Here is a 27,626-nt window from a genome sequence, read left to right on the forward strand (position 1 = left end):
AAGTAGCTCACCTCCCCAGGCTGCAGTTGGGCTCCCGAATGCGGCAAGTCAGAGCAAATGGTTTCTATCACCTCCTGGATGATGTAGGGGAAGTCCTCAAAGGTGCTGATGTAGAAAACATTCTGCAGGTTGCGGTGTAACAAGATGCTGTTCAGTTCTTGGGGGTCAGCTCTCGAAACCCCCACGGCAATGACACGGATTCCTGAAACAAATGGCTCCCTCATTAGACAGACATACGGGCAGAGAGCTTCCAAACTGGCTAGGGCAGTGGTCCCCAACCTTTTTGTGGCCAGTAGCACATTCATGTTTTCAGAAGAGTGTGGCGGGCGCCAACAATTTTTCAAGACTTATTTTGCATTTGTACATTAAATAATACAAAAAACATCATATTTAATATTACATAATATGTGAATACAGAGAGAAGAGAGAAGCCAGAGAAAAGCCGCGAGGACAGAACACCAGTGCCTGCAGCCGCGGAGTACTCTGTCCCCAGCAGGTGCGGGGGCCCAGATTCTCTCCTCAGCTGGGCACTAGATGGGTCCCATGCCTGCCGGGGACCAAGAACACTGGCGCCCGCAGCCTGCAGCCCCGGAGTTCTCTGTCCCTGGTAGGCACGGGGCCACGGCTTCTCTACGGCTTAATCCATGGCCCTGTGTCTGCCTGGGACTGAGAACACCGGTGCCCGCGCCTGCAGCTTGAGTTCTCTGTCCCTGGCAGGTGCGGCGCCGTGGCTTCTCTCCAGCTTAATCCATGGCCCTGTGTCTGCCTGGGACTGAGAACACTGGCGCCCGCGCCTGCAGCTTGAGTTCTCTGTCCCTGGCAGGCACGGGGCCGCAGCTTCTCTCCAGCTTAAGTCATGGCCCTATGTTTGCCTGGGACTGAGAACACCGGCACCTGCGCCTGCAGCTTGAATTCTCTGTCCCTGGCAGGTGCGGGGCCGCAGCTTCTTTCCCCTGCTGGGTACTAGGCAGGCGCACATAAATGCCCTGGCAGGAGCCATGGCACCCGCGGGCACCACGTTGGGGACTACTGGGCTAGGGGGTTTCACATCACAGTGCCCATTGACGCTGATTAATGGGAGTGGTGGGGTTAAATCCACCCATCAGCTTGGAAATTCTCAATCGCAAAGTAAAGCCAGGCTCAGCTCCCGGCCACAGCTTGTCTTGATTCACTAGAAATTGCTCACATTGGAGTGGGGAGTCAACTCAACCCCTAAGACACCTGTTTCCCTTTGTCACCTGGGGGAACTGAGGGTATGGGTTGTGAGATCGGACTCCCCTCCCACTCCAGAGCTGGTCTCCAGGCAGTACCAAGATACATTCATGGGCAGTGCATGGGAGAAGCTAGCACTGCCATTGCCTGGGACAAAATGTGGACATCAGTTTCTTATATGGTTGTCAACTTTGTAATATTTAAAAACAGACACTCCAGCAGGCATGCCAGAACCTCCTCCACCCCAGCTCTTTCCCCTGAGGCCCTGCCTCTTCCCTCAAGGCTCTGCATCTGCCCTGCCCCTTCCCCATGAGACCCCACCCCTGTTCGCTTCTCTGTCCTCCTCCCCCTGTCACTCACTACTCTTCCCCTCTCTCCCCCACCTCTGTGTGGAGCCAGGGCTGGGCACTGCAACTGCCCAACACAGGTAGGAAGCGGCTCCAGCTAACTAGGGGCTGGTGAAGGTGATGACTCAGCACCACCTGCCTCCCCTGCCTGAAGTGACCAGACTTTGGGTGTCCAGTCTGTAGATTTGACCGGACACCATCAGGTCCCCTTTTCGACCAGACATTCCGGTCGAAAACCAGGCACTTGGCCACCCTAGTCTCCAGAATGGTCAGCCATCAGAGCATTAAATCCAGTGCAGGTCAGATTCTTCATCTAAAAACATTAGGCCAAGCTCATCCCTGGTGTATTGGGCTCAGTATGTCTGGCCAGGGGCACACCCACACTTTTAGTGAAGGAAGGCGAGATAAGAGCCCAGGAAGCCAAACACACCCAAAGATCCCTACCTAACGCATGTGCCACTCTGGCAGGTGGCAACACATCATCCTGGGACTGTCCATCGGTCACTAGCATCAGCGTGTGAGGCACGGTTGGTCTCATCCCTTTGGAGGACTGAAATAACTCCTTTAGTGCATAGCCTAAGCCACGACCTGGGGGAAAGCAAAAAGATGCACAGCCTAGAACATAAGAACAGCCATGCTGGGTCAGACCAAAGGTCTATCTAACTCAATCTCTTGTCTTCTGACTGTGGCGAACACCAGGTGCCCCAGAGGGAATGAACAGAAGAGGTAATCATCAAGTGATCCACCCCCTATTGCCCATTCCCAGCTTCTGGCAAACAGGCTAGGGACACCATCTCTGCCCATCCTGGCTAATAGCCATTGATGGACCAATTCTCCATTAACTTATTTAGTTCTTTTTTGAACTCTTTTATGGTCTTGGCCTTCACAACATCCTCTGGCAAAGAGTTCCCCAGGTTGACTGTGCGTCGTGTGAAGAAATATTTCCTTTTGTTTGTTTTAAACCTGCAGTCTATTAATTTCATTCAGTGACCCCTAGTTCATGTGTTATGAGAAGAAGTAAATAACACTTCATTCTTTACATTCTCCAAACCAGTCACACCTAGATCTCGCAATGCCAGGTGTCTGAATAGTACTGCTGTGGGGCTGAGTCCATCTGATCCAGTTTACAGGTGGAAAAAAAGGACATGTTAGAAAACGTACAGGCTGGCCACATTAAGAGACATTAATCGGTGCCAGAGCCACTTTAGGAACATAGGAGTCAAGACTGGAAGGGACTTCCTAGGCCATTGAGTCCAATCCCCTGTTATCACAGATAACCCTGACACATACTCCCATTCATAAATTTATCAGATGCCCTTTTAAAACTAGGTAGGTTGTTTGTCCACTGCTACTCCTATAAAGAGGTTGCTTCAGAACCTCTCCCTGGTCTGGTGGTGTGGCAATGTCTTACTGGCGCAACGCCTCCTGCTGGTCGTCCAGGGAATTAGCTTTTCCAGCCTTGGAGCACCCTCTGCTGGCTGATGTCTCGCCTGCCACTGGTCCCCTGTGTCCCTCCCAGACCCCGGTGCCCCTTTTTCTCAGAGTTCTGCTCTCCACAGTACCCCCACAGCTCTGGGTCTCCCCTCCCCAGGGAACCCCCAACCCTCTATCCCTACCTCGCCTCAGTCTATGGCTGCTGCCGGTCACCATCTAGTCCCCTCTTACTGGGGCAGACTACAGTGTACAGGCCATTTATCACTGGCAAAGAGGGAGTTGGACCTGCTGCCTCTACAACCCCAGCACCTGGTTTGGCATTGCACAGGGCCTGCAGCCTGGGGAGTTGCTGGGGGGAGCTCCCCTCACCTTTCCCCAGCCCTGCTCTGTTGCCTGCACCCTGAGTTCCCAGGCAGCTAGGTCCTTCTCCCTCTGACACTGGAGGGAGAGCAACTAGCTCCTGGCTCAAAGCCCCTTTATCAGGGCCAGCTGTGGCCTGATTGGGGCATGGCCCAGCTGTGGCTGCTTCCCCAATCAGCCTAGGCTTGCTGCTTAGGAACAGGGTAACTACCCTGCTACAGGTGACTAGAAGCCTTCCTCTAATTTCTATCCTAATTAACTTGCTCCTCGAAGACAGGGGCAACTATTTAGGTGACCAGCTTAGAAAGGGTAAAATGAGGGCTAACTTCCCCCATTTTAAAGCTCCTGTGGGTGTATTTCAGAGTCTTTGCAATAGGAACCCAGGTAAAACCTAATTATGTTATCTGAACGGACTAGCTACATGGCTAATCCTTCTCTAGCATGCCTGTAGTTACACACAGTGCATCTTCAGACGGCTGAAGGTTTGGAGGATTTCTTTTTTAAAATATGAAATATCTTGGATCAGTTGCTCCTTTACTAGCCTTGATGCTCCGAACATAGGCGAAGGATGTGTAGATAATTTTATCCCCAACAGGAGGGGTTTTCAAAAATACACTGAATTGGCCTCTCTCTCTTTCCCGTGAAGTCAATGGTAAAACCCCCCCTTGACTTCAGTGGGAGCAGAGCTAGGTCAGCGCGAAGATCTTCTGAAAGTCCTACCTAATGTGCACACATATGTATTATTACTGAGAGTTATAGACGTGCATCCAAAAGGAACAGATCCTGTGATCTAAATAAATCCCTAGGAAACAGAATCTAGCACTGAACCATAAAACTTAATGCTGCGAATTCTTGCGTGTAAGACTAGTAGGATTGGAGATAGGATCAAGGCTACGTCTTAGAGGTAAAAGCACTCTTAAAAATATCCCCAGTGGATAGGTCACCTTATGGTTAGAGCTCCATTAAATTAAGGAAGGTGATGGGATATAAAATGATAAAGAGACAGTCAGACAAAAAATTGAGAAGCTGATGAAAGAACCAGAATAGATGGCCAGGCTATTATTAAAAAAATGGGTCCAAACCAAAACTCTAGACCCATCCCAGTCCAAACTTTAAAGAAGTTTAGATCTTAACTTCACAAGCAACCAAACAACCTCTATAACAGACGGATTCAAAACTCAAAAACAAAATCACTCCCCCCCCCGATTGCTGGGGAAGTAGAGAGCCAAATCCAGCTCAAGGCCTGATGACTTGGCCCCATATTTCTAGCTGTAAAGTACACGTCCTGCAAACGCTGACATGCACACACGGTACGCACCCGTCTTTGTATTGCCTCCAGTGTACTGCAGGTCCTTGAGGGCTTTGAGAACTCCATTCCGATCCTTGTGCTGGTTAAAGTGGAATTCAGTCCTGGGCTCTTCGCTGTACTGAGTTACAGCAATCTGCCAAAGAGACATGAGGCCGATAAAGGTGGCAGAATGGAGCTAAGGAGCATGAGTCATGGATATAAGCACACAAGTAAAAGGCATAGATTATGGGAGGGGGATGCTATTCATGATCTGCAGTCAATGAGAACATGGAACTCCACCTTTCTTAGTCAAATGAAAGAAAGCAACATGGAGCCTTAGCCTAAAGATCCAATTCAGATATCACGTGTGCAAAGTGGATCATTACAAACAAAGGACCTATAGCAAAGCCTATGGAAGCCAGTAGAAGTCTTTCCGTTGACTTCACTGGGTGCTGGATTAGGTCCAAAGTGAGCACGTTGAAACACAAGGTTTCAATAGCGCTGAGATCTTCTTTTTAGTGAGGGTTGAGGCTTGGGGAAACTCCTAGAAAATGGCATAAAACAGAGAATGTCCAGCTGGGGGCCAAGAGGAAGGCTGGCCCAATGGTTAGGATGCTAGTCTCAGGCTTAGGAGAGGTGGGGTCAATTACCTTCTCTGCCACCGACTGCCTGTGTGATCTCAGGCAAGTCATTTATGTTCTCTAAGATTCACAGTGGAGAGACTGCATTCCCTTAACTCACAGGGGTGTTGTGAGAATGAAGAAAGGTACCTACAGTAGATATATAGACAGAATAATGCTCTCTTGCCTGTGTTCCCTCGGGCCCAATTCTGGGGAAATAGGAGACGATCCGGAAGAGGAAGTCCTTCACTTTATTGAAATTGCTCTGGCCAATGCTTGAAGACTCATCCACCAGGAACGCGATGTCCGCTTTGAACTTGCCACAGACTGAGAAGGGAAGGTAGAATGTCCATAAATCAAGGACAGGAAGGCCATGGGTTTCCAATGTGTCTCATATTGGACGAGATTTGTCATAAAGGGTTGGACTATTCTTCTTTATGGGAGAACAGTCCGAGACACAATCACGCCTTGTGGTTTCAAGGGTGTGTTGAGTGAAGAAGATACAATACATCCACCCCCATGGGATGCTGCTGCACACCTCAATTCTTTTACATGCATTTTATGCCTCCTCTTTATGTATTAGACACTGACCACCATCAGAGACACGACGTCAGACACAATGGTTCATCAATCTGTTTCAGAGCAGTGGTCTCAATATTATTACAATTATAACAGGTGTGATTATCTAACAACTCTTGGCTCTTTCACCTGCTGACAAAAAGGAAAGCACTCCACCTACTGGATTGCACTGCTTAGGCCTCAGCTGGAGTACTATCTCCAGTTCTGGGTGCAACATTTCAGGAAAGATGTAAACAAATTGGAGAAAGTCCAGAGAAGAGCAACAAAAATGATTAAAGGTCTAGAAAACATGACCTATGAGAGAAGACTGAAAAAGTTGGGTTTCTTTAGTCTGGAGAACAGAAGACTGGGGGGAGGGGGGCATGAGAACAGTTTTAAAGTACATAAAAGGTTGTAACAAGGAGGAGGGAGAAGAACTGTTCTTCTTAATCTCCAAGGATGGGACAAGAAGCAATGGGCTTAAATTGTAGCAAGGGCGGTTTAGGTTCGATGTTAGGAAAAATTTCCTAACTGTCAGGGTGGTTAAGCACTGGAATAAATTGCCCAGGGAGGTTGTGGAATCTCCATCATTAGAGGTTTTTAAGAGCAGGTTAGACAAACAGCTGTCAGGGCTGTTCTAGGTAAGACTTAGTCCTGCCATGAGTGCAGGGGACTGGACTAGAAGACCTCTCAAGGACCTTTGCAGTCCTACAATTCTATCATTCTATGATTGCTATCATGCCTCCTGCACACTTGTTTTTGGTCTGTGGTTTTCCCTCCAAGTATTCACCCAGCCCATCCCAATTTTAGCTCATGAGATCAGAGGAGACCACAGCATCCAAGAGGTACGCTGGTTATAACGCACCAATGCATCAGCACTGAATCCTGTGCGGATTCAAACTCACTGGGCCCAGAGAGGGTGGTCAACGGTGGAGACACTTTAGTTGTCACAACTGTGGTTGCTGGGGTCGTTCTTAATGTCATGGTGGCAGCTGATGGAAGAGGAGTGGCCCTTGCATGGCTAGAGCCCACGGACCCGAGGCTCGTAGTGGCAGGCGATAAAGAAGTAATGGTAGGAGCAGGAGTGGAAGGATTCCCTTGAGATCCCACTGTAAAAAGCAAACAAAGGAGGGGAACTGCATCCATCGCTTAACTAGATCATAGTAAAAACACGACTAGCACTGAAAGGCATTGGGATTGCATGGGAACAAGCCATACCAAGCACCATCTCATGAGCTAGTGGTGACAGCAAAGACACCAGCAGGAATTGCAACACAAGACTCCGTTTCTCATACCTATCTGGTCAGTAAGGGCCGCCTCTGGCCCCTCTGCCTCTCCATAGAGTGGCCTTATTGAAAATGAGTACACCCCTCTTGGCTTCAGGTCTGTAACTCGATACGATCTAGAAGCTGCTCCCAACAGTTCAGAGGAAAGGTCAGACCCTGGAAAAAAGCAAGGAAAGAGGGTAAGTTACTCGTAGACTTTAAGGGCAGAAGGGACCATCATGATCATCTCGTCTGACCTCCTGCACATTGCAGGCCACAGAACCCACTCCTCTAGTAGGCCCAATAACTCTGACTGACTTACTGAAGTCCTCATTTGTGATTTACTGACTTAAAGTTACACAGAATCCACGCAAGCATCTCAATGCACTGTACAAATTTTAGACCAGTTAAGTCTCCCAACACCCTTGTAGGGTAGGCATCATCACTCCCAGTATTTATTAGGAAACTGAGGCCCAGAGATGACTCATCCAAGGTCACAGAGGAAGAGCGGCATTGTGGGGAAAGTCCAGAGTCCCAGTCCTCTGCTCTCACTACTAAACAAGACTCTTATTTCTCGGAGGGAAATGAATGATGAAAGAGAGAAAGAGCTTAGCAGGATTCAAAAGAAGGATCACACATGTATACGGATAATGAGAACATCCACAGTGGCGTTAAATTGAATTAGAAAAAGATCAGGAATATAAATCTTGATGCTTCAGCACATAATCCAGTCACTGATTGTCTGGGTTAGGAAGATACTTCCTCTGTAGATGGTTTAATCCATGATGGGGTTCCACGCACCTTCCTCTGGAGCACTCCTGCCACTCTAAGAGACAGGACACTGGATTAAATGGACCTTAGGGCAGATCTGATCTGGCAAGTTCTATGTTGTTGTGACCTAATAACTGGCTGAGCAAGGGGAACCAAAGAATAGTGAAGTTGTGATATTGTGGCAATATGGCCGTTCCCAAGATCTTTCCAAGGAAACAAATTCTATAACTCTCCCCACCTCTTCTTTCCTTACATTAGTTTTCCTTACCCACAGCCATTCATCAGTGGCACCGACGAGTCGTTACCTGATGCCAGACGCCATGTTAATAAATATGCCGACGCCCCAGGAACACCCGTCCAGCTCAACAAAACGCTGCTTTCCGTGCTCTCCTGAACTGTAAACTGAGTCACTTTGGGCAAACCCACTATTTAAAAGGAAAGAGAAAAGAAATAATGATCGTTTGCTGCTGGGTAAACACTTAAATTGATGGCATGAGACAAAAGAGCTCGAGAGGGAGAATCTACTGAATTTCACTGGGCCAAAAGGAAAGAGACACAGACACTATACACGAGTGGAATCCTGGGCCCATTGAAATAATGGCAAAAATTCCAGGTAGGTATTACAGAAATGAAACAGATGGCTGGCCTGTTGAATTTGGTATCCTGTCTCTGGCATGGCCTCTGCTATATACTTCAGAGGAAGATCCAAAATATCCAGATTGCACCTGGCCAATTGTGCCAGGCCACACGTGGGTGGGAAATTCCTGCCAGCTAGTTATCAGCTCCAGGATCCTACCCACGTGCCAGCTGTGATACTGACATTCAGTCTGCCTCACTAGCAGTGTATGTAGGAACAGAGGGAATGGTTCCAACAGCATGATTCAGAACCTCCATAAATGCAAGTAAACATCTTGGGCCAGATCCTTAGCTCATGGAGATCAATGTAGCTGTACCAAAACCAATGGCGCTATGCTGATTTACTGTAGATATGATCCCTACGCTTTAGGTTGTAGATACTTTAGATTCAGCTGTAGATATGATCCCTATATTTTAGGCTGTTTCTCTGAATTGATCCCAAACTCTCGATACTTTGAGATGAGCACAGAAGTATCAGCCTGAACAGATCTACTTCCCAGTTGCAGTGGTGACATTATATAGTGGCATCTACCCATATCTCCTAGGTACTCACGTGTTTTGGCAGTCAGAAGCACTGAGCTTCCCTCCCGTTCCTGGATCATTGGAGACACACGGATGGTGTACGTAGTGCTCTCCTGCAGCTTAGTAATTGTGAAAAATATGATCTCTGCTGGAACGATCTGTGAGGTTTCCAAGCCACCTAATTAATAACAACAATAAAAAAACAGAAGAGTTTGTGATAATGACAGGAGAAAGTAATAATGCTTCCTATAGCAAGCATTATCTTTACAGTCCTTTTCATCCATAGATCTGAAAACACTCGGTAAAGGAGAAGGAGTGTTATTATACTCATTTTACAACTGGAGAAGCTGAGGCAGAGTGAACTTAAGTGTTTTGCACAAGTTCACATAATGCATCAGTGGGACAGCTGAGAAAAGAACTCGGACTCACAGCTCCTAGTGCAATGTGCTATCTATTGGACCACCCAGCTAAAGAATAAGGACAGAGTAGGTCATAGAATATTAGAGTTGGAAGAGACCTCTGGAGAGCATCTACTCCTCAACGCCTCTCGCTCAACATGCCGGACCAATCCCCAGATTTTTACCCCAAATTCCCCCAAATGGCCCCTCAACAGTATGAGACCCAACACACCCTGGTGTAAGGTAGCCCAATGCTCCAAAACCACTGACTAAAGATGCAATTATGGTGAACTCTGCAGGAACGGGAGGGAAGCTCCGCGTTCCTGGATCATTGGAGACACACGGATGGTGTACGTAGTGCTCTCCTGCAGCTTAGTAATTGTGAAAAATATGATCTCTGCTGGAACGATCTGTGAGGTTTCCAAGCCACCTAATTAATAACAACAATAAAAAAACAGAAGAGTTTGTGATAATGACAGGAGAAAGTAACCATTATCTTTACAGTCCTTTTCATCCATAGATCCATAGATCTCAAAACACTTGGTAAAGGAGAAGCTGAGGCAGGAGAAGCTGAGGCAGAGTGAACTTATGTGTTTTGCACAAGTTCACAATAGCTTCTCTGCACTCACTTCCTGCATGCCAGGAAATGCAACTTGTGCAAAACAGCAGCTCAGAAGAAAGCTTTAAAGCATCAGATGATGGAGTCTCCCCCTGCCAGCCCCTCCAAGGGTGTGTCATAGACATTCCAAGCTAGCTTTCGTCTAGGTAGCTCTGGTACCAGAGCAGCAAAGCTGTGGCAGCACATGGTTTAGTGTGGGCTGTATTAGCTCATCAAGAACCCTAGGAAATTCCTGGCACGGCTAAAAGGCACTGACATGGCTTCACTGTTCTGGTACCTGAGCTGGATTAAAGCTAGCACAGTCACGTCCACACAAGCTGCACTTACGCCTCGTGACTGCAGTGTAGACCTACCAGAATGGGAGATAGACCCTGGAGAGGCTGCCAGTCCTGGACATTGGCCCAGGAGAGATGGGCTGGTGCAGGGAGCTACTCCTATGGCCTGCTTGACCACTCGTTGATTGATTGTGGAGGTATGTAGACTGGACTGGGACCAGGTGGGTGTGCTGAGGAGAGCTCAGGAGGTTGGGTGCAGAGCCAGGAACTATCACTCCTCCCATCTGGCAAAATCAGATTGCAAAGAGAAGGAGAAATACCTTAGGTCTCTCCCTGACGCCATGGCTGTCTAAGGAGTAAGGGTGATGTACTCTGGAGCTAGCTATGGCTGGCTCCTCCCAGTCAGAAGGACTGACCATCACGCTTCAGGGATTGTGCTTTGCAGGCATGCAGCCTCCTGAGCATCCACTGGGCTTGCAGCCTGGATTATAGAATCATCGGACTGGAAGGGACCTTGAGGGGTCATCTAGTCCAGTTCCCTGCACTCATGGCAGGACTAAGTATTATCTAGATCATCCCTAACAGGTATTGCCTAACCAGCTCTTAAAAATCTCCAGTGATGGAGATTCCACAACCTCCCTAGGTAATTTATTCCAGTGCTTGGCCACCCTGACAGTTAGGAAGTTTTTCCTAATGTCCAACCTAAACCTCTCTTGCTGCAATTTAAGCCCATTGCTTCTTGTCCTGTTCTCGGAGGCTAAGGAGAACAATTTTTCTTCCTCCTCCTTGTAACAACCTTTTATGTACTTGAAAACTGTTATCATGTCCCCTCTCAGTCTTCTCTTCTCCAGACTAAACAAACCCAGTGCTTTCAATCTTCCCTGACAAAGCATGCTTTCTAGACCTTTAATTGTTTAATCTCTGGACTTTATCCAATTTGTCTACATCTTTTCTGAAATATGGCACCCAAACTGGACACAATATTCCAGTTAAGGCCTAATCAGCAGGGAGTAGAGCGGGAGAATTACTGCTTCTGTCTTGCTTACAACACTCCCGCTAATACATCCCAGAATGGAGGGGTTGTTGTTGTTATTTTTTGCAACAGTGTTACACTGTTGACTCATATTTAGCTGTGATCCACTATGACCCCCAGATCCCTTTCTAAAGTACTCTTTCCTAGGCAGTGATTTCCCATTTTGTATGACTGCAACTGATTGTTCCTTCCTAAGTGGAGCACTTTGCATTTGTCCTCATTGAATTTCATCCTATCTACTTCAGACCATTTCTCCAGTTTGTCCAGATCATTTTTAATATTAATCCTATCCTCCAAAGCCTATGCCAAGCAGCAGCGAAAGGGAGAAAGGGCAGGATCCTTTGGGACCCCTTCCATGATTGAAAACACCCATCCAGGCCCAGGACGCCCACCCATCCAGCAACACACAAACATACTTGTGAGCTGGTGGAATAACTGAGCAGAAGCCAAAAAGTCAAGTGTAGCCAAGAGGAGCTTTTCCTCCAGGGACCATGGTTATCAGCTGGAAATCAAACCAAGTTACCACGAGCACAAGAGAAGAACAAAAGATGCCCCATGCCAGATGTTCAGCTCACTCTTATGAGCCTGGGTATGGACCCCAAATTTCCTAAAAGCATTGACCCCACTCTGCCAGTTTATAGTCTGTCCTCGAGCACCTGTGAGAAGAGGTGGGGGACACTGAGCTGAGAGTTACCTCCAGCATAACAGGGACCCCCGGCATTCTCTCACTAGACTTTATACGGCCGATGGAGTAGGATGCCTACCACTCAATGGGACCCAGGATAGCTTATAGTGTGTTACGCTCGGGGTCCTTTTCCAGGAGACCTTCAAGCTGTTTACTCCAATGTCGACGATCCGCAAATCCCGGACTGTCTGGATGGGGTTTGAGTCTGCGAGCGAGGCTGCAAAAATGAATGAAATATGGAGATCTGAGTCGCATTCCGATATCTTTCCAGCCACTGAATGACACCCCACTCCATGACTAAGCCTGCTGACATCAGTGGTTCTATGCCTGGAGAAAGGTGCTACTCCCTGTGAGTCAGAGTATCAGAGTCTAGCCCATGGTATGCCCAGGGCTACATCCCTGATCTCACATGATCCTCACCAGAAGCATCAGGTATACACCCTCTGGGCATATCCCACTTAATGCCTTATCAATAGACCAACTTTTCTACAAGGAGTTCCCCCACTGGGTTCAAAAAGAAGAAAGGCTAGAGAACATTATAATGAGATTTTGCTATATACCATCCTAAAAATATTACCCATGGGTTTCAAAATCCAGTTGTTCCAAATACAGCAGGTCCTCAGCCCTGCACGCTCTAGGGGCATTCTCACTCACACACAAAAGAGTCTTGGAAACACGTGAAGTCTGTCATAAAAGAAGGAGGGAAAATTTGCAGGACCTTTCCAGATCCTACAAGGAACAACAGGACCTGCTGCTGAACTGAGTTGGACAAGAGAGAGAGACTGAAAGATTTGGGTCCCCATGTATAATGTTACTGAGTGTTCCCAAAAGCCTAAATCCAACCCTGCCTATTTATGCAGGGATAGCTTAACACATTGGCAGAATGTGTGCTGCATCCCGCTCAAGGATAACAGTCTTCTACTGCTGCAAGTTAACAGGGCTGCTCCTTTAGTTCAAGTGGCAAAGGTCTCTGCTGAAGGTGGTAGGTTCCAACCATGCTGTCCCATGCAAAGCAGGGTCATTACAGCAGAACTCACCAGTACGGTGAGTGAGAATCACTTCTGGTCCCTCTGACTTGTTGAACATAGCGCGAACACCAAGTGCATAGTGGGTATTAGGCAGCAAATGGTCAATGTGATAAGCCAGCCCCTTGCTGCCCAGGTACTGGCTCTTGGCAACTCCTCTTCCTGAAAGAACAAGGACACCACAGTGCATATAATTCATCAAGAACAACGGATCTTCTCCAAAAGGTACCACTTTTCCTCCCAGTAGTGTTATTTCCGAGGGTCTCTGGGGAAAGGTATAAACACAAAGTTGTGGGGGGGAAACGAGTCATTTAGAGAGGCACCAGGGATGAGCAGGAGGGTATGGATTCAACTGAACAAAGGCAAATGGAGGCTGAATGAGGAAAGGTTTCTCGGCAGCTAGCCCTCGTACCCTATAGCTGCATCCCCCTTGACCTTGGACTGGCACCAGGCCCAGAAGTCATCAGTGGCATAAATGGTCTGGAAACCCGCCAAAATCTCCACTGGGGAACACCCCCTGGAATGAATAGGATTCCTTGAGGACAACACTTGATTCCTCTATGAATAGAGTAAGAGACGATGGCCCAAAGGTTTCCCAAACCAATTAAGACAAGACGGCAATCCCTGACATATTCGCAAATCACAGCTACTCTGGTGGCCACAAGGGGGAGCCCATGTAAACTACATTTGGCACATGTGGCTCTTTGTCCCCCTCTAATGGCTAGTCAATGCAGGAGATTAATGAGTCAGCTGTAGCAGTGATTCTCAAACGTTTGTGCTGGTGACCCCTTTCACATAGCAAGCTTCTGAGTGCGACTCCCCCCCTTATAAATTAAAAACACTTTTAAATATATTTAACACCATTATAAATGCTGGAGGCAAAGCGGGGTTTGGGATGGAGGCTGACAGCTTGCGGCCCCCCCATGTAATAACATTGTGGCCCCCTGGGGGTTCCCGACCCTCATTTTGAGAACACCTGAGCTATAGCTAAACCCTAGAGGTCTCTGTCCTTCAAATCAGCTGGTGGATGCTCATGTTTTTAGCACTGAGGGTTGACGGTTCAAACCCTTCTGGCCGTAACACACACAGCTTGGCACAGGCTACTTTTTTACACCCATCACCAGAAATTCAGAGCATTAGCTCTGCAGATATTGGCCGTGCAGGCCCAGTGAACTAGAATAAAGCAGTCTCTTGTGGCGAGGCAATATTCCACGAGAACAGACACCCTGCATCGCCAGCTTGAAAGTACTCTGCACACATCAAACAAAAGCAAATCATGGCGCCCGATCTGCACTCACCTCTGCCTGCTTCCCCTGGGCTCCAGGAGATTCGGTATCCGGTGGCTGCAGCTGTGGCACTCCATGCAAGGGAGATGGATGTGCTTGTGTAGGAAGTTACCTTGAAATTGGACACGTAGCCAAGTGGCACTGCCAGGGGAAAGTGACATTAGCTGATGTCTTGATTAGAAATGTGCTCAGTAAATGCCAGCACCTCTCAGGGTTCTCACTGCTAACAGCGCCGGGGGAGGGACTTTTAGGGAACAGTGACTTTCAAAGGACATGGTGGCGATCTTATCTTTGCGCTGCTGTAGGTCAGCCAGGGATACAGTCCCGCTGAGATCCTTCTTGTGAAATCATGGGCCAGATCCTCAGCTGGCGTAAACCAGCGCGGCTCCATCGCCTTCACTGGAACACCACTGAGACACACCAGCTGAGGAGTTGGCTCATAGCCTTTGACTGATGTCGGGAGTCTGCCAAGCCACGCGTGTGGATCATCTTATTCTCTCATCCCTTCTGATCACACAGGCTTCGTTGGATAAAGTGGGTCAGAAGCTGTCTGGGCGACAGCCAAAGGAAGCCTGGGTTACTGCAGGGAGTATTACTGGTGACTCAGTAGCTGGCAAGGTACTGAGCCCAATGCCCCGCCAGGGCATTAAGAGGCTCTGTACTGCTGGAGGTGATGTTGCCTTTTGGAAGAAATATAAAACAAAAGTCCGGGCCATACCTGATCCATTGCTCTTTTCACAAGAGAATGGGTGATACCCCAGAGTCAAATTCCAACACTGGCACGTACTGTCAATTGTCCCTACATTTCAGTTAGCTATAGTATTTTTCCTCCATTTGTGTCCCAGACTGCGGTGTAATGCTGCTCTGTGGTGTTAAAGTTGTCATGTTCTGTCCCAGAGGTGGCTGCATTCCAGAGGCAGGAATACAGCTAGTTTGTATAACGCTTTGGAATAAAAGGCTCTTATCACAAGAGGTTAAACTTGCGTCTCCAGTGCCCTTTGGTGCTCTCTGTATTGTGGGTATGTATCGGGCACCTGAGCTCCCTGAGCAAGGAGAGGCACCGCTTCTACACCATGCATATACTCACACGTTCTGGCTGAAGCAGTGATCCCAGGCCCCTCTGCCGAGCCAAAGAGCACATAGAGGGAAATCACATACTCGCTGTCGTGGGCCAGGTTTCGGAGCCAGTAGGCTGTGGTGGAGCTGTTCAGAAGCAGCTGCCGCGGTCGGTCTTTGTGGAAGAATTCTTTTGGGGGGAAGAAAAAGAAGCTGCAGAGTAAAAGTGTTGGCAAGTGGAGTGGGCAGGAGGAAGACTGGAAGCCAGGGAGTAAAGTTAATAGATATTAAGGCCAGAAGGGGCCACTCTGACAATCTAATCCGTCCTCCTGTATAACGCAGGCCACAGAAGTTCAAAGACCCAGTCAAAGACCTGTATTTCCACCAGTCCAGCCTCCAGGGAGCAACAGGAAAGCCTGAACCAAATGGGTTAGACCACACTGCCTTTGCAGAATCAAATTCTTCATTTTTTTCGCTCTTGCTGAAGGTACCTTTACAAAACATCAGCAAGAGAATTGAAAGACTTTTGTACAGGGTTTTTTTCCCCCTTAAAGGGATTAAAAGAAATAGATGAATCAACAAAGGAGGTGCTCTTTGAAGCAGAAACTTGCCAAAATGAGTCAGTTTACACCCTCCAGAAAAAGTCCAGTGGACAGTATCCCTGTAAGGAAGGCCGGGGTTGGAGCTGCAGGTGGTCTGCAGAATTCATAGTCTCTAAAAGGAGATAAGCCACAAAGTCAAGAAGTCTTTCCCATAAGCCCCTGCTCACAGGGCCTGATTGTCTGCTAGCTCTCTCCCAGGCCTGAGGCAGGAAGAGGGTCGGGGACGTTCAAGTGGTACTCTATACTCAGGGGCATGGCCTGCCCCCCTGAGTGTAAGTCAGTGCAGCCTCTGGGCAGCTCTAGCTGTACTCTCCTTCCCATGGCCCTTATGAGTCCTGGGAGCTAGGTAGCCCTAGTGTAGTGCACTCTGGCCATGCTCTTTATGCTGGAGGAAGAAAGCCAGGGACATTGTGTGCAGAATTCTTCCGTCAGCTCGCCACTGGTTGGACAGGCCCTTAGTGCAGGGATATTCAGAGAGCTTTTCTGCTGCCAGAGCAGCTGAATGAGCCCTTAATGGAACTGAGTAATGGGCCCAAAAGGCCTGCAGTGAAACAAGTTCCATGCCCCAATGCATGTGGATTGTCATAGGGTGACTGGGTGTCCGGTTTTCGACCAGAACGCTTGTTTGAAAAGGGACTCTGGTGGCTCCAGTCAGCACTACCGACCAGGCTGTTAAAGGTCCGGTTGATGGAGCTGCATGTCTAAGGCAGGCTAGCCCCTACCTGTCCTGGGGCACCACGCTGCACCCCGGAAGCGGGCAGCAGCTCTGAGTTCTAGGTGTGGGGGGGCTACAGGGCTCCTCGTGCTGGCCCTGACCTGAGTAAATGGCCCCACACTTCCATTGGCTGGGAACTGGCCAATGGAAGCTGGGGGGCAGTGCCTGCAGCAGGTGAGAGCAGCGCAAGGAGCCTGCCCACTCCCCTGCCTAGTAGTGTCAGACCAGCTGGCCACTTCCGGGGCGTGCGCAAGGCAGTGTCAGGACAAGCAGGCAGCCTGCCTTAGCGCCACTGACCCAGAGCTGCCCGAGGTAAGCCCGTGCCCCAACCCGGAGCCCCAGCCCTGAGACCCCCCCCCCAACCTGGAGCCCCCTCCTGGACCCCAAAGCCCTCAGCCCAAGCCCCAGCCCCAGCCCAGAGCCCTCACCCCAGAGCCCACTCCCACACCCTGAACGCCTCATCCCTGGCCCCACCCCAGAGCCCGCACCCCCTCTTGTACTCCAACCCCCTGCCTCAACCCACAGCCCCCTCCCGCACTCTGAATACCTCATCCCTGGCCCGACCCCAGAGCCCTGAGCCCCTCCTGTAATCCAACCCCCTGCCTCAACCCGCAGCCCCCTCCCACGCTCTGAATACCTCATCCCCGGCCCCATCCCAGAGCCCTCACCCCCTCCTGTAATCCAACCCCCTGCCTCAACCCGCAGCCCTCTCCGCACTCTGAATATCTCATCCCCGGCCCCACCCCAGAGCCCTCACCCCCTCCTGTAATCCAACCTCCTGCCTCAACCCGCAGCCCCCTCCCACGCTCTGAATACCTCAGCCCCAGCCAGGGGCCCCCTCCTGCACCCCAAACCCCTCATCCAGAGCCCACACTCCCAGGCAGAACCCTCACTCTCTCACACACCCCAAGCCCCTGCCCCAACTGAGTGAAAGTGAATAAGGGTATGGGAGACTGAGCCACGGAGGGAGGGGGAATGTAGTGAGTGGGCAGGGGGGAGAGCTTGGGGAAGGGGCGGGGCCTTGGGGAAGGGGCGGGGTCTTTGGTTTTGTGCCATTTGGAAGTTAGCAACCCTGGGTTGTGCAACATGGACAAGTGACCAGTGCCGGAGCTGCTTCGACATCTGCCATTCCCTGGTTTTATGTGTTCGCTGTTCCAGCTTTGGCGCTGCATTAAATGCTGGGTGGAAGGGGCCTGTCCACACTATGGACTCAATAAATGCTAGCTTACCTGAAGTAGGGCCCCAAGCCACTCTGTACCCAGTGGCCCCAGCCACTGAATTCCAGGAGAGCAGGGCAGAGTTGATTGTTACGTCGCACACTTTCAGGGTCTGCACAGCGCTCGATGCCACTTTAAGAAAGAGAGCCGAGCAGTGTGGGTAAGAGGAACAGGTTATGGATCTGATGGATGCAATAACAGTGGAGAGACTCCCATTGAATTTAGGGGGCCTTGGATCAGGTTCTCAGGGACCGAAGTAAAGCCACAATGCACCAGGCTGCTCTATGCATAAGAGACCAGAGGGAGGTTGTCAGCCACAGGTGATACTGGCTAGGAGGTGGCTGTGTGTGACCGGAAGACCTGGGAGCCAAGCTGGGTATAGGCAATGCAGGGGTCAGCCTGGCTGATCATCTGTTTTAGAAGTTCACACTGCCACCCATCACCATGGCATCTGAGCACCACCACAGCACTCCATAAAGGAGGATAATGATCATCACCCCCAGTATTTCTGATAGGGAAACTGAGGCACAGAGAGGCAAAATGACTTGCCATCTGTTCACCAGCAAGTCAGCGGCAGAGCTAGACCCCGCATTTCCTGGCTCTCAATCCCTTGCTCTGGAAACTAAGCCAGATGTCCCCAGAAGGAGTCCTGTGACACCGTAGGTTTCCTTCCCCATTCATGTCCTTCAACTATCTTCCTGGGCAGCAGCACTACTCATCTTTTCCCACCCCCATGTCCCCAGACGCCTGTTCAGCTCCTTTGACTCCCTCCTTCGCTGCCTCCCACCCCCAGTCCCTCTTCCTTCTATGCCCGAGGTCTCGCCTACCTGAACTGAACTATCGTATCCACTTGCCCTCCCAGGCCTTTTCCCTCCCACTGGCCCGCCCCAGGACACTTACAAGTGGTTGCCTTGCTGCTCACCACAGGCCCCTCCACATCCCCAAAGATGGGGTTGACGGTGACGGTGTATTCCAGCCCAGGCTGCAGCCCTGGGATCATGTAGTCAGTACAAGTGTCGTCCAGGTTCACGGTCTCAACGCTGCCCTCTGCACCAGAGAGGAGACAACAGCTGGATACACCCGAGTCTAGCTCTCAAGGGACATTCCCCCCTTCCTTTCCCACGCCCCCCCAGAATACAGCATGCAGGACACCACTAATTAAATCCCGCACATCAACTGTCAGACCCATCAGTGGTCACCCTAACATGTGGTCAGCTCAGATAGGAGAAAAAGAAGAGGAAGGCTGGTCTTGTGATGAAGGCACTAGCTGGGGACTCAGGTTCTAGGTTCAATTCTGGCCCCTGCTACAGCCTCCCTGGGTCCTGCCCCTTAGGATTGGGGTGGGGTGCAGATTTCTCCCCTCAGCTCTATACTGACTGGGCAGGCCAGTTGCTCTGTGCCTCAGTTTCCCAACTGTAACAGGGAGATGATCATATTTCTTTTTTCTGTCTCGTGCATGTTGATTGTCAGCTCTTCAGGGCAGGAGCTGAACGTCCAATGGGGCCCTGATCTCACTTGGGGCTTAGAGGCTCTACTCTAAACATAAATAACAACAATGACATATGGCATCTTTGATCCCCCTAAATTTCCTGGGGGCCAGTCAGTAATTAGGATCAGTTTATTCAAGGAGAATAAACCAAACCACCAAAATACAAATAGCTGCCTGTGATTGGGCAGGTAACATGCTTCACTCCTGTTGGAAAAAGGGGGGAAGGCCATCTGCTTCAAAAGGGGCCCAGCTGGTGGCAGTGCGGCTCATGGGCTCCCAAGGGAGTCCTCTGCCATCTCACTTGGCTTGACGGATGCTACCCCAAGGCAGAAAGTTGAGGTTGTGGGTACAGAGCAGGGCTGAGAATATCTGTGGAGCTCTGGGAAGGATGGGAAAGGGTCAGCTCCTCTCCTCCGGGGAATATCACAAAACGCAAAGCATGCTCAGCCTAAAAAGCTATTTCATCTGCAGGGGACAATCTTGTCCTGGCTGGAAGGAGATAGGCAAATCTCACATTTCCATGACTCTTAAAAGTTACTGTGTCGTTCATTCTTCTTGCATGTGGCTATTCTTAGTTCAGCCACTGGGGGGTGCCATGTCCTCATTTTCCTGTCTGTGTCAGTGGTATCCTTGCTCCGCCAACACACCCTCCACATGAGCACCTATTTTAATCTATTCTCTGTCTTGGAAGATGGGAAAGAACAATCAGCCCGATTCAGGGAAACACATTCCCTGGAATGAACATTGCAGTGTAGAATTATCCCTCACACCAGCGTTCTACAAGCAGGGTAGGAAAACGACTTCTGTTGTATTAATCCCAGAAGGGGCGAATGTGTATGAGTTATGACAACAACGCCCAATGCTCCCGGTTCCCTTCTGGGGGTCCTCTACAAAGTTATGTGTCAGGGAAATTTGCAGGGTTGAATTTGATTACAGACAATGGATACGATGGACGCACACACACACACACACACACACACACAAATAGCCCTCTAGCTAGGAACGCGATGCAGAGCCTATGACACACAGTAGAACGTTTCTGACTCCATCCAGCAGAGGGCAGTAGTGATACATATACACTGGCCAGTTCATATAGCCTTCTCCCCAGTTATAGAATGGGGAAAAGGAGGCACTGAGAGGTAAAGTAACTTGTCCATGGTTGCATAGTGCATCAGCAACAATAGGACCCACGAGTCCTGAGATTTAAAGAAACTCAGGAATACACACAGACACACACACCTTTTGCTGCATTTCTGAGGGGACTGAAGTACCACACAAGAGCCTGTTCTTAAGGAACAAGTCCAGGAGGAAAAGACGTTATTATTATTTGTATTCCCAGCCATGGGTCTGAGCCCCATAGTGCTTGGCACTGTACAAATGCAGAACAAAAAAGACCATCCCTGACCCAGAAGTGCCTGCTCTCCTGATTTCCAGCCAAATGATCCAAACCCAAACGAGAGGACTGGCTAAATCTCTGCAATTTGGGGCGTTCATTTGCACTCTGGAAATCCATTCATGACTAGTTTATTACACAGTAGCAGGTATGGTGCTACTTTACCCTCCCCTAGAACAGATCTTCTCAACTTTTTTCTTTCTGAGGACCCCCAACATGCTATAAAAGCTCCACGGCCCGCTTGTGCCACAATAACTGGTTTTCTGCATATAAAAGCCAGGGCTGGCATTAGGGTGTAGCAAGCAGGGCAACTCCCTGGGCCCCGATGTGACAGGGGCCCCCACAAAGCTAAGTTGTACCAGCTTAGGCTTCAGCCCCGGCTGACAGGGCTCAGGGCCCTAGGCTTCAGCCCCATGCAATGGGGCTTCGACTTTCTGCCCTGGGCCTCAGTGAGGCTAATGCCAGCCCTGCTTGGCGGCTCCCCTGAAACCCCCCAGACCCCTGGTTGAGAACCACTGCCCTAAAGCACCTTCCTACCTGGGTTCTCAAAGTGCTTCAGAGATACCATTGAATGAATCATAGAATCTCAGGGTTGGAAGGGACCTCAGGAGGTCATTCAGTCCAATCCCCTGCTCAGAGCAGGACCAGTCCCCAACTAAATCACCCCTCTATGGTGGCGTTATCCCTATTTTACAACTAGGGAAGTTGAGGCACCCGAAGAAGTTATTTGCCCTAGGTCAACCCGGGAAGTCGGTCACAGGGGAGGAAGAGAATGCAAGTGTCCTGACTCCCTGTTTTTTGTTTTAACCATCAAACCATCCATCCTGCAGGGCAAAAAATAAAATAAGAACATCTGGATTTCTAACACTTCTCCCCCTAACAACAGCATAAAGGGTGTTTGAATCAAGGGTCAGAGAAAAGACCCCTGTGCAGGTGTTTAGGGTCAGGATTTCAACCAGGTCTGTCTCTAATCTCAAGCTGCGTTGTGGGAAGCTTGGGTGGGAACCTGCACCCTGGTGCTGCTAAGCATGGGTGATGACAAAAGCAAAAGCAGATCCAATAATGAGGCAGGCTGCTAACAGACCATCATGAAAATAACACGCTCCTCTGGTTCCTGGAGACTGTACCTGCAGACACCCACGTGAGCCTGTATCCTGATGCTCCCCTAACTGAGGTCCACCTGGTCTGGATGGTGTCGGTCGTTTCATTCTGGAGCAAGATTCTTTTCACTGGCAGGAGCTTCACTGGAAGGGTTAAAGGGAACAGACATTTCAGAGAAGCTACATTACAACTCATGCACCCAATGGTTCTGAAGGAACCGTGGGCTGCCTCCTGCCTACGTTAGCCAGCAGGGAGAGAGATTTTGAAGAGTTCGTTCATAGCCTGTCGGTTTTAATGCATCTAGGAAATGGCTGTTGTCCACCCATCAGGAACAGTCACTCTGAGCCCAAGCAGCGATGCCAGCTGCTCGAGCTGTCACGGTCACTTTTTCTGGCCAGCACCGCTGATGCATCAATCTGGTTTGATTTACACAGAGTGCTGAGATGCCAACAGATCCGCAGGCAGGGAGCAGGGCCGGGCTTAAAGAGAGAGCAAGGCACACAGGGTGAGTGGATAAATGAAGGGAGGGGCAGAGGGGAAGGCCGCTTGTTTTAAATACTGGGCCAGACTCTCAACCGGGGTAAATCTCTGCATAAATCCCAACCACTCCCATGAAATGGAAGATCCGGAACAATTTAATTGAGTGCTCGTGAAATTTCAATTCTGGTTTGGTGGGTGGAGCCTAAATGAACAATAGACCTGCCCCCTCAGATGAAGGGCAGGGCCACGCAGCCCAGACAGCAACTAGCTATAGTGAACACTGTCAGCAGAGAGGAGTCCTCTTTCTCCACAGCACAGGCTGTAGCAGCTTCCCTCTTCTAGACCCTGGCCTCAGACCAGACATGCTGAGCCCCTCGTGTAATGACTTAGGACAGGAAACATTTTAGAAATCTCAAAACATTTTCCAGGACGGGAAAACCATTTCCCACCTAGCTCTGAGGATGGGCTTGGAGTTATAAGGTGTGAAGGGGGTGGGGCTTTCTCTGAAACATCAAGAACAGGTCACTGCTGAGGAGTGGAGGTGATGGTTCAAATAAACCCAATGGCCAAGAGTTTTAAAAAACCAGTTTCTAAAGTTAGGCTCCTAAGTCCATATTAAGGCAGCTACACCATTGCTGGACGTCAAAAATGTCAAACACCTGCTGCTTCCCTTGACTTCAGACAGTGAGAGGAGAGTCTGACCAAGACTTTATTAAACTGAATGGGTTGGAGCGGAGGCTGAACGGTTGAGATCAATCTCCCAGCGTGAGCATGTGGGGAATGTGAGCAAGAATTGGGGGTGGGAGCAGGGGGAAGCATGCAAGCGAAAGTGTGCAAGGGCAGTGGGATGGATGGAAGAGCAGTTCTGAGTGTGCCAGAGAGCGCAAGAATAGGCGTAGAGTGTGTATGAGCATGTGTGAGTGTGCCTAAGCAGAGGGGCAGGTGTGAGAGCAGAAGCGAGCCAGCAAAGAGGACCATACGTGTGCACAGAGACAGGCATGACAGCAGCATAAGCATGCAAGAACATGCATACATGTGCGTGGGGACAGGCATGACAGCAAGTGTGCAAAGAAAATCATACATGTGCACAGGGGCAAGTGTCAGAGCAGGAGCAAGCGTGAAAAGGAGAGCAGGTGTGAGCCCGATTTCCAGTGCAGTTAAGAAGGCCACCTCAGCAATCAAACCTCTTACATGTTCTCCCTGTAGTAGACACCGGTTGGCTCGGGCCCTGGTGGTACACAGCATAGATACTGACAGTATATTCTTTATCCTCCTGCAAGTTGCCAAGCACGTGAGAGGTGACGTCGCCGCCCAGGATCTGCTCATAGGTCATTCCAGGTCTGTTTGCTGTAGGGGCCAGAACCAAATAGGACACCCTGGTGAGTGAAACCTGTGAACAGAGGAGCACGGCATATTTGCCAGTCTACTGTCAGCATCAGAGAATTAGAGAATTGTACCATCTGGATTTGCAAAGAAAAGCCTCTGCCTTGGTGGGACTACCCCGCTTTCTACCAGAGGCTCCAAACTCACCGGGGGAGGCCAATGTTGCTTTGCCCCAGGGTGACACAGACATATCAGCGATGCAATGTGATCCCCACTGCATTGTGATACCACAGCTAGGCCTTAGAGGACAGAGCTCCAGAAGTGGGGACGTTGCTTTTCCCAAGCATCAGGACTTACATGAAAATACCTGACGCTGGTGTGAAAACCTAGCAGATCACAACTTACATCTGGGCATGTAGATCTTGTAGCCTTCAAGCTTCCCCAGGGGAGGAGTCCAGGCTACCTTGAGGCTAGAGAGTCCTTCTTCTATGACCCGGAAATTGGTCACTGGAGGGACGGGCGCTTTAAGACACAAAAGGGACCCAAAGGTTAAGGGTCAAGGCTGTCTCACAGCAAAGATCCCCTACAAAGAAGAGAAACTCCCGTGTTCTCCAAGGGTGAAGGGACACAGTGGTGAACAGACACTTCTCTCACAGGATCAGATCCCCCATGCTTCCTTCCATCCCCTCACTAACATCCCAAGTTCCTTGCTTCATGCCCTCCCACACCTGGCAGGGTCACTGGCACCTGGGCAAAGTGAATGTAGCAGCACGAGAATGGTTCAGGATCACCCACAATGCACCACTGCTTAGTACAGAGCTGGAAATTCTAGGGGATCTCTACCCTCAAGGCATTGCCACCGACTCTACTGAGGGTAGCGTTAGCTTGGAGGCAGATCAACACTGCAATGGCATATGCACTGAATTTTGTTCACTCCTACTCGCGAGGCTCTGTACTGATTCAATCAGCCACAGCAGCCAGAGTTACAGCTCCCACCTCTGTGGGGATCAGAAGATATATATTGTGACTTTACTTTTCCCACCAAAACATTCCATCTTATTCTTGGCAAGCATATGTAAGGAAACATTATCAAGACACTAGCAGATGGGGAGGGCTCTGAGCTACTATAGAGAATTCTTTCCCAGGTATCTGCCTTGTAGGTCTTGCCCACATGCTCAGGGTCTGACTGATCTGGGGTCAGGAAGGAATTTTCTCCTGGGTCAGATTGGCAGAAGCCCAGAGGGTTTTTCACCTTCCTCTGCAGCATGGGGCACGAGTCACCTGCAGGTTTAAACTAGTATAAATGGTGGATTCTCTGTAAGTTGAAGCCTTTAAACCATAATTTGAGGACTTCAGTAACTCATCCAAAGGTTAGGAGTTTATTACAGGGGCAGGTAGGTGAGGTTCTGTGGTCTGCAATGTGCAGGAGGTCAGGGTAGATGATCATGATGGTCCCCTCTGGCCTTAAAGTCTATGAGTCTATGAATCTAAGACTCATTATTTATTTAATCACGCCTGAGATCCTCCGTCAAGAAGACAGACACCACTAAAAAGAGAAGGTCCCTCAGGAAAAGCAGACTAGAGGCTTCATGCAAAACAGAGGAGCTGAACTGGTGCAATTCCTTAACACACCTGCCGTGCAGCAATACCTGGTTCAAGACCCATCCAGACCCAGAGTAACAGGAGTCTTTCTGGTGTGGCACCTGGCCTGAATTTGGGCCTATATTTCTGACACTGGGAAACTGGCTCTTAAAGGAAGGCAGTAACGTCATAGCAGATTAATGAGCGATGTCGAATCTGAGTACAGAGGAAATCCCGATAAAACGATTTAAAATGTGTCTTAAGTAGAGTCCCACAGGAAGCTGCTGTCTTGCCAATCTGATGATCCAGAGCAGGATTCAGGGATTCAGAAGACTGAGCGAAATGCACAGATCAGCTCCTAGAGCAGGGACACGAGTGACCTTCACTTAGGTCACTTCCTGACTTCGGGAGCATAATAATGGTACAGCTTTGGTGTTCTCCTTGGGTGAAATTCACCCCTGCAGACAGCCAGTACCAGGCCATCACATGACCTAAATCCACTGACACCCTCAAAACAGAGCTTCTGGGGAACACAAAGTCATGCATAGGCCTTGTACCCATTCTCTGCACCGGGGTGAATTGCACCCTTGCTAGGGATTATTGCAGGACTCCGTAGCGCATGACAGAGTCCCTTGAAATAAGTAAGTCCCTGATCCTGCCCCCATGAGCAGACCACTGTACCAACACTAAGCCCCCATGGGCCCAATGCACAAAGCAACTTGCAGAGCCATGGCCTAAGCAAGCTCACCTATTCTCAGGCACTTGGAAATTATTTTAAATCGGACACCATCGCTGATCAATCAGATACCATGATTCACTAAACCAGACATTATCAGATGCTTCCAAGGCAGCACCCAACACACACAGTTTCCAGGCTGGCTTCTGGACACACCAACAAATACCATAAACAACAAGGGGAGCAGTTTCCAAAGGACACACTCACTCGTCTTCCCTTTGATGGACGTTGACTCCCTGAGGGTATCCGCATAGACCGCCAGGACCGTGAAGAAATAGTTCGTGTCAGGCTTCAGATCTGACACCAGCACGGTGCTTTTGTTGCCATCCAAAACAATCTGTCACAGACGAGAGAAGAGAGATGCTTAGCCGGCCACTATCGGGCAAAGCAGGCTCAGACTCCGAGGAGCTCCGCAACGAGCCATGCAGATCTGGAAGGACAGTGCTAGAACGCCCACTCAGGAGTTCAAGCATTTTGACAGCAAGATCTATTCCCTTTGATTTGACTGGGCATTGGAAGGGGATTTTCCCTCTCTACACTTACAGCCAAGGATGTAAACACCATGAAGGAGAAGCCATTACAAAGGAGAACCTGGTTTGAGCCAAGGCCGCGTCCTCAAGTCAGTGGGAGACTTTCCATTAATGTTGAAGGCCTTTGGATCTGAAGTGAGGGGATGAAAATGGTAAGTGAAAAATGTACGCTGAATATTTATTTCTGAGTTTTATTTGTATAGAAAAACTCTCCAGAGCAGTGTCTCTTGCTATGTGCATGTACAGCTCCTAGCACAATGAGGCCCGGATCTCGGCTGGGGCTACTGTAACATAAATAATAATAACTATCAAGGTAACTCTGAATGCTGGACCAGAATCTGCTACTCTTACCCTGAGAAGTCTCTTACTTTGTGAGTGGGTCCACTGAAATCAGACGCTATGTAGAGTACCGCTCATTGTGAGTTCGGGTGGCGGCATCTGGTCCAATGAGAGAAGAGATTACTATTGTTTACTGGCTTCGTGCTGGTAGCGTGTTCCATACTGCCCCGATGCCCCAAATATTGGAAGCAGAAGAGCGAGCGTGTTACAAGGAAGTGGGCTGTTCTCACGTTCTACCCAATAGAAGACTGGAAACACCAGGCTGCCTCTGAGAGCACCTGGTCATGAGATTTCCAGCCTCAGCTCAAGACCAAGGAATCAGGGTGGTTCGAGACAGAAAAGAGCCATTAGATTAATCTTTCCCCTCTCCTGCCAGCACAGATGTAAAAGGCGGCTTTGATGGCTGTAATTAGTGGCCGGCCCCGGATTTAAGAACTGCCCTGTACGTACCCACAGTTACCGGAGCTGCTGCTTTAACTCAAGTGGCTGTGCTGTGGGTGCTGAACGCCCCTGGTTCAATTCCCACCACCATCTGCGTGTGTGGACATGATTCACTACCCATGAGCCTGTGTGGGATGAAAAGCTGAACATCTGAGTGCTGATCCACCCTAACCAGACCCCTGAACTATACAAATTGGGATCCTGGCCAATCGATAGCCTGGATGGCCCGGTGGCTCCAGGTGTTGGCCTGACCCTTGGGAAACTGGGGGTCAGTTCCCTGTTCTGCCCC

General features: G+C 49.6%; 1 protein-coding gene across 1 annotated transcript in view; it reads right to left on the minus strand.

Moving 5' to 3' along the window:
• The window catches only part of LOC116818314 (uncharacterized), a 265,422-nt gene that overhangs the window by 223,262 nt on the left and 14,534 nt on the right, over positions 1-27,626 (minus strand). The window contains 18 exon segments of the mRNA XM_075063437.1: positions 12-202; positions 2,004-2,147; positions 4,672-4,795; positions 5,449-5,588; positions 6,725-6,928; positions 7,115-7,261; positions 8,161-8,280; positions 9,045-9,191; positions 12,103-12,240; positions 13,061-13,210; positions 14,347-14,475; positions 15,422-15,580; positions 17,937-18,056; positions 18,825-18,971; positions 21,934-22,050; positions 23,579-23,734; positions 24,116-24,232; positions 26,235-26,364. Of these exon segments, the coding sequence (XP_074919538.1) occupies positions 12-202; positions 2,004-2,147; positions 4,672-4,795; positions 5,449-5,588; positions 6,725-6,928; positions 7,115-7,261; positions 8,161-8,280; positions 9,045-9,191; positions 12,103-12,240; positions 13,061-13,210; positions 14,347-14,475; positions 15,422-15,580; positions 17,937-18,056; positions 18,825-18,971; positions 21,934-22,050; positions 23,579-23,734; positions 24,116-24,232; positions 26,235-26,364 (2,580 nt within the window).

This window comes from Chelonoidis abingdonii, chromosome 1 (genome assembly GCF_003597395.2).
Source record: "Chelonoidis abingdonii isolate Lonesome George chromosome 1, CheloAbing_2.0, whole genome shotgun sequence".
Classification (NCBI taxonomy): Eukaryota; Metazoa; Chordata; order Testudines; family Testudinidae; genus Chelonoidis; species Chelonoidis abingdonii.